The sequence below is a fragment of the Temnothorax americanus genome, unplaced genomic scaffold (genome assembly GCF_048541705.1).
Source record: "Temnothorax americanus isolate GAGA-0224 unplaced genomic scaffold, ASM4854170v1 Scaffold19, whole genome shotgun sequence".
In the NCBI taxonomy this organism is placed as follows: Eukaryota; Metazoa; Arthropoda; class Insecta; order Hymenoptera; family Formicidae; genus Temnothorax; species Temnothorax americanus.
Window position 1 is genome coordinate 3,543,457 of NW_027509329.1, and position 12,674 is coordinate 3,556,130.

Here is a 12,674-nt window from a genome sequence, read left to right on the forward strand (position 1 = left end):
TGCCAATTACCGTTGTTTATAGAATATTAAATTATTTGATAAATGACATAACGTGCAGGAAGAGTTACTAAAACTACCGACGTTCATAATATGCTTTATTTGATTTAATATATGCGAAACGTCGACATATAAATATACACCGGTAGAAATCGTGATTATGCTAACGCGTTCAATTAATCAATTTAATTAATTGCTCCTTGGCTCGCAATATGCGCAATTTTAACGGAAAACACGTTGTTCCGAAACTTTAGGAAATACCGGGGGTTAGAAGGATAATCCGACCCAATCTTGCTGAAATTGCATCAAAACGAAGTTATTTTACTGCGCGTAAAACGACGAAGTGGAGTTTTCGTAGCGCGCTCCCGCGCGTAAAAAAATTCGAGCAAGAACTCGCTGGTGAATTCCACATGCGAATGCTGCAACAAAAAGGCTCCAACGGCAAACTTAGGAGGCTCACGCCGTGAATCCGTGCATCACACGTTGCTCCCGTGTGTGCGTAATTCTTTTTCGTTTCTTCCTGTGTATGTTATTTCTTGTTCTGTCGGCCGCGCCGCGCTGGGCAAGCGAAATGCAACGACAGAAACGGGGTGACACCCCGTATTCGACGAAATGACGGCGCACGTCGACCGTGACGAAAATGGGATTTAAAAATCGTCGAGCGTATCGAGAGGTAATAATTTAAGTAAAAAGTAATAATTCAAGTATTTAAATAGAGACGAGTCAGAAGGGGGATTATATATATATATATCTTCGACGCGCCCAAGTGTTAATCTTGTAAAATGGAAAATCGAGAAGACAAAGCATAAATAATGGAACGTGCACATATGAGGCGTGTATACTATCAATGCATCTTTCGCATGAAAAATAATCCTTATCTCTAACGCAATAATCTTTATCTCTCCCTCTCTCTCTCTCTCTCTCTCTCTCTCTCTCTCTCCCCATAATTATGGCAAGATGAAACGTAATCCTGCTACCGGTGACGAGAGGACGCATATCGTTTTTCGTTAAAGCGCATTATTAAACACCATGAGAGTGACGCGTATAATTACGCTCTGAAAGAACAAACAGCGGGGGGTTTAATTACGCAATTTTTGCGCACAGAACAGCCCATCGACAAAAGCGTAATATAATATGTTTACACGTTGAAAGCTGCGCGCCCGGGGTCTCTCTTTCATGCGAATATCGCGATGATAATAAATAGGGAACGTTATCTCTCGCGTTTACGAGAGAAGTAAACCAAACGACCCTTCCCCGTAACGAACCTTCGTGTATCCTTGCAAAGCATCCTTAGTGAAGTCGTATGTCAAAGCGCAGGTATAGGTTAATTATATTATACGCTCTACATACGCTCTTTACACACGGCCCACGCACCTATATCTATCTCGCGCGCATATGTTTTGTAATCCTTAGTCCTCAAAGGCAGATCTTTGCGCACCTTATGCACGATTAGCTTGATCTCTCCGCGCGTATAGGTATTAGACGCTCACCCTTCTGTGAGGGGAGCTGCTTAACGCTCGTGGCTATGTACACAAAGTTCAAGTCAACGATACCTATCCAGTGGCTATCCACTCGCGTTAAATGGTTAAATGATGGGAAAACAAACTTTTTTTTAATAATATCTCTCAAGGACTTCAGGATGCGTTTCAATAATAATGACATGATACACGTAGTGCAACATTATAATAACAGGCATAATAATAACAGAGATAATAGCATTGTATGTAACAATAATGGTAGTTATTAATTGCAATCGTACTGGCATAATAATTACGAATGATACCACAAAGCGTTGCCGTATATCAAATTTCGCTGTACGCTACAGTGGATTATCTATCTATGTCATTCAGCGCGTTTAGAAAATCATGTATTACAAAATGATGAATTCGAGTGTACATAAATACCTATTATACTTCTTAATATATTTAAATATGTCGAATCCTTTTTAAATATATTTGAAGAATTCGCAAATTTGGACAACCAAATTTCGAGACTGAAAACACAGATATATAATATGGATGCATATTTCAAGGATCCTGAAGGAGAGAGAAACTGATTTTTTTCTTTTTCTAATTTAGATATAGCGCACGGCAACTTTACGCCCGAGGAGGCCCCGACCACCGAATCGCCTATCCAGAGTGATGTCTTCGTCGAGAAGAACGGCGCCGCCGAGGGCGAGCTTCCGGTTTCGACGGCGAAACATGACGACCCGACGTACATGGCGATCGTGATCGGCGTGCTGACCGCCGTAATACTTTCACTCGCCGTGGCGATATTTCTGATTGTTTCGCGACATAGGCAACGCAAGTGCTTCGCCAGCCCTATGACCGGTAAAGCCCCATCGCATTTAGGATCCACCTGCGCCACCGTCGAGAAAGGCGCGGCTCTGATGGCGTACACCTTGGAGGACGATGAAAGGTACAATCGATTACTTGTTGAAAAATAAGAAAAAAAATAACGTATAAAGAGGAAACGAAATTGCTAAGAACAGTGCGATCCTAGACAACGTAAAAAAAACCCGGGGTGTAATTTCTTCGATGCGCTCTCTCTCTCTTTCTCTGTCGCGTATATTAATAGAATTTTCTTACGATTAAAATACGCGCATTGTTGAAAGATAAAATAAAATCGCATGATTTTAAAATAATCTTCAACATTGAGTCACATATTCGAATTGAAATATGATATGATATCTTGAATAATTATAACTTTATAATAATTTAAGTAATTAATTAAATATGAATTTAATAGAAAATAACTTTATAATAATTAAATTTGTCAGCTAGTAAGATGGAGCAACTTTGAATGATGTTTATTACTTTTAGTCGGTTCTTATTTATTGCGTGACCATGGATGTCTAGACAGCCGGATATAGGACCATACGAATACTCGCTTTTGCATCGCGAAGCGTGTTTAACGGTAATACACGACCGCGTCGTACGAAGCCGTGCTCTCCTCATTTCTTCCAAGTTTGTGTCCACACGCTCAGATGACGGAAGCGGCCTTCCAATAAACTTTCCATCCACCGTGCTCGTTAGCGAACGTCCAATAACGTCCAATAACGGACATCCTCGGGCAATATATCGAGTTTGTGCGGCACGAATGTCTCCAAAGGAGAGATCCTACAGCCGCCTCGTAACTCCGAAGCATCCCGCACCAGGTTTCGGCATCGATCCCTCTCCTCCCGAGCCCCCCCTCTGTCCGCTTTGTGCAATCCGATATTGCAGGTTGCGAGCTTCGTAGCGAAAGAGAGGAACGTGTAACGTGTAACTTCAAGTAGGCGTGCGAATGTTGCGCCGCCGGTCCTTTGACGGATCGCGTGTGCTCCGCACACATGATACTAAAATTCTCGAGCGGAAAATATATACTGCCCTTGAAAACCAAAGATCCGTATACAATCCGCAAAGTCGGAGTCATTCCAATACATTTTGTATGCGTAATTCTCTTTAAATGTGAGGCGGGTCGAATGTAATATCCGACCGCATTGATATTACGATTTAAGTGAGGCTGTTTATGTATTATATGCACAGCTCGAGTAAGGGACTGATAAAAGATGCCTATTGCAATTGGAGTTAATAAATAGTAGATTATATGATAAATATATCGAGTCACATATGCCCAGAAGGGAATATATGTTGCACCGTTATTTCTTTGCGACTATAATCGGAGAGCGCGAGTGATGTAGCTAAGAAATTATCAGCCATCGTAATCTGACGAGAGATGGAACGCGATCTGAGCTATTAATCGATCGCTCCTCTTTCAGATACGCGGGCGGTTCTCTGCCGACTTTGCCCCGCGATCTCGGGAATCGTCTCTTAGACATCGTGAAGTTGGACGACTACCAAGAGCCGTATCAGGCGCTAAAGTACGCGCCGTACTACAGCTACAGCACCGTCGTTATGGAGATGAAAGACATGATGCTGAACAACAAGGGCACCAACATCAATCACTCAGGTATGCGGCGCTCGAACGCGTCTTCACCTACATCCATACATCTACACACACGACATCCATATACCTATACATCTACTCGTGACTATATTCGCGCACTCGCGCACGCTCGTGCAGACACACATATGTACGCACTCCGCGTACACACATTCGAACAGCCGTGGCTCCTGTGCCAACGGCCGTGCACCTACATATACGGTCCCGGCAACAAAGCATTCGCCCTGACCGCAATCAATACGCCATCCCCTTCTGCGCTCGCTCCTCCTTTGCTATATCATCCGCAGCGGTGTACGCGAACGGTGCAGTTGACACGTCGTACGATTATGCGGTACCGGAACTCGGCACGGTGCCCCTGCTCAATCAGGATGCCGGCGCCGGCCGCGGGGCGACCGTCTCCAGCGCCACCGGCGACCAGGACAGCTTCTTCTCCAAGAGCTCGCGGGCCACGAAGACCGAGGACAAGAAGGTGACAGATTCATATCTCTTAGTACTTTATGAGATCATTTTATATTCGTTTTTTAATGACGTTAAGGCTTCTGGGCTTTTTCCCGACATCTCATGAGATGTGACGTCAAAAGCGAGAAATGTTAAGAATTGACACGTTGAGAATTCTTGCGTAGTATTTCCAATTAAAAAGATATTTGCTTAAAATAATACTACAGATCATTTCAGCACACTTCGAAAATACGCCGAGTTGAAGTTAAGTCTTACCCTTTTCCCTTGACAGTTAATAAACAGCCGTAAAATGAATGTAATATGAAATTTAGTCATGCGCCTGCGCACAAGCCTGCATCGTATCACATTCGTTTTACGGCTGTTTATTAACTGTCAAGGGAAAGAGGTATAGATCTCAACTCGGAGTATTTTCGAAGTGTGCTGAAGTGATCTGTAGTGTTATTTTAAGCAAATATCTTTTTATTTGGAAATACTACGCAAGAATTTTCAACGTGTCATTTCTCGCTTCTGACGTCACATTCCAACATAGCTGCGACGAGTACCCATCAGGAACATTAATTAATGATATATGCGTCAAGCCCACGAACCTAGATGTCGAAAACCAGAATGTAACAGAAATAATTTTGCAATTTTAAAATGAACAAGATGAAATCTTTCGTTAACTTTAATGGTATCTCAATATTATAAGAGAAAGGACTCCGCATGATTTATAATATTTTATATGAAAAAAAACGTTTCTTTGGCCATTTTTTTTGAATTTTTAATATGTTGTAGTACTTGTGTGTGTCTCTGATGAAAAGTTACAAATTTTATCAACTTTCTATGATTAGTTTCTGGATCAAGTTATAGGCATTTGAAAATAGCGTTCACCGTTCAGTGTTATTTTTGCAAAAATTCAACATTTAAAAATATCTAAGTACACCTAACCTTTTTGTTTAAAACATTTTTTCATGTACCTCACGGTGTCAGACACATTCAACTCGTAATCAAACACATGGAAGTTTTTTCGAGGGGTTGTTTTAACTCCTAAACATGCTTCGAAGCCGATAAAAAAATACGTATTTGTTATTTTTCTCTACTCTAAAACATATCCAATACCCATTCAAAACATATCCAAAATCGGTGAGAGACCGATGAGTTCCAAACATTCCCTTGTAAAGCTAGGAAAATGGGGTACATGATTTTCATTCAATTGATTCCATGATTGCATTTCTTCTATGAAAATTTGCGGCTTTTATTCGTGCTTTTACTATATTAACTATTATTTGCTATTGGGGGTACTTCAACATATTAAAAATTTAAAAAAATTGACCGAAAACATTTTTTTTTATATAAATTGTGCGGGGTCCTTTAATAACGATCCAATGCAGAAAAAAGATTCCATTAAATATCAATTTTTAATATAAATCAAATTATTTATCTTTATTGACTTTAGAGAAAACGTCTTGAAAAAACCAAAAATATTTTTTTGGATCTTTGTATGTAAACATACGTTAATATTATATTTCTCGTTTAACATTTGTATTTTACTACGTTATTCAATAAATAGGGTAGAAAAATATCTTTAGCTTAATTAGCACGGTATATTATATATATATATATATACAGGACAGTTTTTTGAATCTGATTACATATATATGCGTTATATTCCAGGACTGTACATTTCAAAAAACGTAAACAGTCCCGGAACATACCTCTGGACCTACATATATATATATATATATAATTGTGGGTATTGCAAGACGATGAGAATCTATATTAATCAAGAAAAGGAAAGGCGATGGCATTAACGTTTAACGAATACTGCCGACTGATTTTAATGTGCGCTCTATAAATAAAAAGCCGAAAAAAAGTGCGCGCCGTTTTCGTGCCATTAAACGTAACTTTTCACCGGTCGGAGATAAATTCGCAATTAATAATTTAAATCAATATGGTGGAACGAGAACGGAACATTTGGGGCGGATATACCTCCCGTGGGTACAGTATAACGTAGCTCGTATCCAGAATGCCAGAGCGCTATACGAGGGCGGAAAAGAGCGCGGGAACCCCTCCGGACCGACATTGAGCACGCGAGACGATCCCCTGGGCTCTCTATCGACATGAAAAGAATCACGGGATCGCGGCCGCGAAGATCAAGTTAAAAGCGAGCGTATAATAATCGGTATTGACGGATGTTTTTCTCCGGTGTCAACAATACGGCGATACCGTTCGCTGCTGATGGAGGCCGACAATACTTGATACCTCGCTTGATACACATGCAGTAAAAGCTGTCTTTGAAATGGCCGTTCGAGTTTATGCGCACCTTTCATGTATGGGAATAATATATTATAAGTAATATCATCTGATGTTTCTTCTATTATGCAATTACATGCTATGATCTCTGGATAAAAACGATTGAAACTGTATTGGTGAAATTTGTATCAAAGTTCAAAGTTATGCTTGTTTTCTATGAGTCTTACAAGATTCCTCAAATATATGTATCTAATATTTTCTAATCTAGATTCTCTAATCAATCTCTAAAAAATATAAAAAAAAGTGTAGATAACTTTACATTGTCGAAATTAAACATATTAATTGAAATCTTTTTAACTTTTTATGATCTTTGGATAAAAAATACTCAACGGTTGAAACTTTATTGGTGAAATTTGCATCAAAGTTATGCTTGTTTTCTACGAGTCTTACCAAGATTCTTCAATTATATCTAATATTTTTTAATCTAGATTCTATAACTAATCTTTAAAAAAATGTAAAGAAACGTTTAGATAATTATTTACATTGTCGAAATTAAACATATTGAAATCTTTTTAACTTTTACTGTTAACTAACTTCGTAATTTTCGTTGAATTATCGTTATCTTCATCACTTATTTCAGTATCCGTGATTGACACATAAAAATAAGAGTTGTTTCGTTATGTTTTCTCAGTATACCTAACTGCGCGACTGTAACTTCCACGCCTAGCACAACGCAAATAATTATAATTAACGCGACAGGAGCGACGTGACTTCGGAAAAGGGTAATTGGAACAAATCGCCGAACGCGGGACGGACGGCAAAACAGCCGGCGTGTGACGTCGCTCTGCTTAGACGATAAATCGCTATCGCGGCTCGTCCCACACGCGCCGGAAATAGAGCCGGAGTCTGGCGGCATAGTCAACGGGTTGTCCGCGAAATCGATCGATTGATCGCCGTCGTCGCACGGCCTGGTAAACGAACTCCCGTCGACAGGACACGTCGACAGGGGTCCTCTCGCGGATACGACCGCCGCTGCAAACCTGCATGCAACCCTCATGGAATGTATCATCATTACGCGGTTCAGCGGCTTTCGGTTCAGTCCGCTCCGTTAATTGCGGAGAGAAAGCGCGTCGTGTAATCACGTTTCCAACCGCCTCCCCGCCTCCAGCGGTGAAGCTCATCCAGTCGACATTGCAAAAATATCGCGCGATGATAGGGGTTGATTTCACGGCCAACCATCCCGGGATCGAGTGCCGGCGAGAGCATACGGCCCGTACAAAATTTTATGACGCAAGTAATCTCTTGTTTTAAGAGCCGTGTGACGCCCAATTTGTCTTAAAGTGGCGACAAAATACAGAAGGTACATGTTTCAGATGAATTATTTTCTGCAGAAGAAAATGGCTGATTTTTAATTGTATATACAATTATATATTTTAGAAATAACATTGCGCGCGACTATTTGTTTATTAATGCATTTTCATGAAGAAAATCTCGACAGTCAGCAAGTAAAATCACCCGCACGGTATACGGGAGGTTCCAGGTTCAAACCCTGGCTGGGGTAATATTTTTCGCAATAAAATTAAAAACTATTTAATTTAGAAATTACATCAACTGACCAAAACCATGGTCAAAATTAATAATGTCTCGATATTGATCTGAAAAAAGTGCTGTGTGAATCCGACAAACCAAGTTGGCTCACAGTTTTTCAATGTTCATATCGGAAAGACGTTATATATATTGCCAATCAGGTCGATTTAAATTACTTTAATTGTTATTCTATATACTGGCGAAAGAAATTTATTATTCTGTTTAGATAATTATGTTATATTATGCGAAAACTGGAAAACCGAAAAACGTTTCTCGTTGTGTTTATTATGGTTCGAAACGTAAACAGCTTATTCTGTCAAATTTTTAATAAACAAGTTTGTTTTAATGTATCTTTTAACACCTTTATTATTGCTCGAAAATTGGCCGTTTTTCGCTTTAATTAGCTGTTACTTTCATCGAGCGTAACATACCTAATTATTTTTATTGTGACAATCTTTATTTATATCTTGTTACGAATGCGAGAGGTCGCTCGAGTTATAATCACGCGGCGGACGATTTAGACATTCAAAGTGTTTTGTATTTTTTATTGCACAATATTCTGCCTTGGATCGGGATTCTATGGGAGATATAAGGGAGAATACTTGATAAGCATATTTGCCGCCCTGTTCCACGATCGATTCCCTCGAAGTCATGAATGCAAACAGCTTCTTCACTGTCGAGTGAGTCCTTTCTCTGCGCCGAGATACGCGATGTGTCCCGCGGATAGACACATCTGGTAATTGCGCTTTGCGTATACGGCGTTTCCGCGGCGTGAATCGAGATTGATCCGGGCACAATGCTCCCCGGGACGGAACGCTCCAGATCCGAAAGTGCCCGTGTCTACGTCGAGACGTCTGCGCGTGATTGACACCCGACAGCGCCACTCGAAACAGTCAAAACATTTCACCCCGTGTCGCAGCGAGTCTGGCCTTGACGCTTCGTAGCAATGCCAATCATCCTTCTCCGGGCGGATTCACTGTTATCCGTAAAACGGGGGATTACTCGGCGGTATACACCCGGACGCGTTCGACAATATTTCTTTTCATGTCACTCTCACTTATGAGAGACCATCAGGTTTCAGAACGACTTCCGCGATCAGTTACGTATACATATCCCCCGAATGAAAATAGACGATTGTGCACACAGCGTATTAACAATACGTTGTTGCACAAGTGCGTCCATTTTCCATATGAGTGCAACAATTCGCGTAACGGAATATTTATAAATCTCGTGTATTCCGATCCTTCAAACGATCCACGAAATCCGACAAGATTTCTATATGTTATTTCTCTTTACTTTAAAACGCTTTATTGCAATGTCCTATAATTTTTCACGTATCTCACTGAAATATTCTATAATCCCAGAGCGGAAAAGTATTTCGATGAAAGTAGCGAGCGAGATATATCGCGTCTTATCATCTAACATTCTGCGAGTTGGCTTTTACCAATCGACAATATTTCACGACCAATAGAACACTTGTAAGTTGCGCTACAGTTTCCGCGTGCTCGCTCTCTCGTGCACTCGATAATCCGCAGACGTGAACGCGAAGGATCGAAGGGGATAAGGCCGTTTGTCGAATGACGGCCGATAGATTCTGCGATACCCACGATGCGCGCTCTGGCGAGACTAGCGTGATCACAGACCGTTGATTATCGTCGGATAGCCCGCACAATGCATCTGCGCTTTCGTGTTGCAGTCGCCGACTCAACAGGAGGTACTCTCGGCCCTGAAGAGACGTCTGGAGCAGACCAGCGTACCGCTCTTCCCACGGCATCGCCTTCGCATGCTCTCCAAACTCGCCGAAGGCGCCTTCGGAACGGTAATTGACATTGGTTATTACACAATTACACCCCGCGAATAATAAGTATTTATTCCCAATTAGACACGGGCAGTGGATAAATCGATAAACTATCCATCAACGAACCTTGATTAGTGTAACGTCTATTACGCTAATAAATCGCACGGGCGCTTGATTTTTTTGCGTGATTGGGCATCTGGGGTGATTTTTACACCCCAATTAAAAATCATTGTTATTAATTACATATCGTATATTTTTTATTGTTTTATAATTTATTAGTATTTGTTAGTAATTTATTAGTGATTTCCAGTACTTAAGGATAATATAGATTTATTCAACATTATCTAAAAAAAAGTAAGAACAAATCAAAAAAATATTTAAAAACATAAAAGAAGCACATTAAAATTACTGTGACGTGAACTTCATTTTTTGATACTGAGATGTAAAAATCCCAGGCGCCCGTTACCAAGTTAATGCTGATGAAACTTCAACTTTAGAAACTTGCAAAAACAGCTTAATTTGTGATTATTTGTGCATCTAGTATATTATAACTTATACTCTCTAATTTGTTTTGAAAATTATCTGGTGTAATTTTGAGAGATATGGAATTACTTTAGTGTAACGTAGAAAAATTGTTACGCCTTACGCCGTTATAACAATTAATTTATCAGCGTTATCCATTGCCATGTAATTTTACACGAATATAAAGCAAGTTCGTCCTATCCCGCGTGAATTTGCGCGATGTGTCGCAACTCCTCCGTCGACGATCGCGAAATCAATCCGTTTGTTGGGCGCGCGGCGCAGCGCGCACAGGCAATTCAACGTGCACAGGATGCGCAACAATACGTCGATTAATGAAGTGCCCGGGACGCGTTATTCTTCGCCGGCACAATGGCGCCTCGTCGGGGTCGTCGAGGATAATCAGTTTAGGATGCGTTAGAGCGGCTAATAATTCCCTTTTGTTTCCTGCCTCGGGTACCGACGCGTCGTTAATGATGACAGGCGAGCAGGAGGAGGAGGACGAGGAGTAGTAGGAGGAGGAGGATCGCCGAAACGTTCGCTCGTTCGTTTCGCACAGTTCGCCAGTTGCCGCGTCAGACTTCCGTGGACGCGGATGCATCCGCATGCAGACGCGATCGTGCGAGACTTCCCACGAGTACGCAAGATCGGTCATGTCGATCTCGAGTCCCGGTCGACTTGCGAGATCGTCGAATCTCTTACGCGGAAGTCGCAAAAGGATACAATCGTAATGTGTTACGCGATGCATACGACAATCGATCATTTTTTTACTTCCGTTATAGACTTGTAGGCCACGATTACTACAGCTCAGAAAGTTCTCTGAATGTAGTTTTATATATTATCGGTTAATGAAAAGACTATATCATAATTGCATCATAATTTTATCATAATCGTAAAGTAAGGGAAGGATAAAATTGCAAGACAGACTTTTCTTGGAACTATAAAATATGAGAGTGAATTTCTCTTGGTTTGTATTTATTTAGATTTCACTGTATTGCAAAAGAATCTGCATTTTCTTTAAAAATAATACGCTAAGATTAAAAACAGAGAAGAACCTCGGCTTTGTTGTATAATTGAAAAACCAAGTAAAAATTACTGATCTTGCCAAATTGTTATTTATCTAAAAAAGGATAAAATATAATCGATAAATAAAATTAGCCAAGAGTTGACTTTATGCAAAATCACGTACGACGAGATTTCACCGAAATTACAACAGAATTTCGGTTATTTCTGCAAAATTTACCCCGATCATGAGTAATTTCCATGCATGTACATAACGCAATTCAAACAAATTATGCATATAAAGGTATACGTGGCGGAAGCTGAAGGGATTCCGGAATACGGAACGACGACTACCCTCGGCAAGCGACTCGTCGCCGTCAAGTTTTTACTGCCGGAAGCCAGCGAGAAGGAAAAGTGAGTATACACGTCCGTATGGAAGCCGAAATTTGCATTCTGTTTCGTTATGGTGACGCTTGATTGAACGCGAGCATGCCTTTCTCTAACCCGTTTCATTTTCACGTGTACATACAACGATAAACTTTTTACGTCCATTGTGGAGACGCGTTTCCACGTCTGCTATCCGATCGCATTCGCGACTTTTATGCATCATTATTGATATCGATCGACATACAGATCATAAGTTACTTCACTCCCGGAACAGATACGATCGATATAGTCAACGTTAAAAAAATGCGATCCAGGCTCATCGTGAGACAAATTGATCGTAAAATGTTAGATGAAGAAGTACACTCAGATTTAGTAAACTTTTTATGCATTAGTTAACATCTCTATGCACTAATAAATATTAAAGGATGAAATTTGCCAATACCTTGAGATAAATAACATTTTGTTATTTTTAACTACCATGTGTGTTAAAATTTATTGTTTTAACACAGAACAGTAATATTATTTTAACTCCATTTTAGTTAAATTAACGTTGTTTTGGTTAACTTAATGACTAAAATTGAATAGGAGTTGAATGGCGACCTATATAGGAATGGTTAAAAACGACTAAAATTGAGTATATTTGACTCAATTTGTGTATCGAATCGCCGCGTTTTCAACTATCGCGCGCGTTAGTTGAAAACAATTTTCAGCTCGATAGCCCACGGTATCGAAATTTACATAAGAGGAA

The 12,674-nt window shown here is 40.3% G+C and overlaps 1 protein-coding gene across 1 annotated transcript in view; it reads left to right on the top strand.

Moving 5' to 3' along the window:
* LOC143896662 (discoidin domain-containing receptor 2) overlaps positions 1-12,674 on the top strand; it is a 163,406-nt gene that overhangs the window by 131,740 nt on the left and 18,992 nt on the right. Inside the window, exons 8-12 of the mRNA XM_077404628.1 lie at positions 2,076-2,415; positions 3,758-3,948; positions 4,230-4,411; positions 9,917-10,039; positions 11,844-11,953. Coding sequence (XP_077260754.1) covers positions 2,076-2,415; positions 3,758-3,948; positions 4,230-4,411; positions 9,917-10,039; positions 11,844-11,953 — 946 coding nt within the window. The remainder of the gene's footprint in view (positions 1-2,075; positions 2,416-3,757; positions 3,949-4,229; positions 4,412-9,916; positions 10,040-11,843; positions 11,954-12,674) is intronic.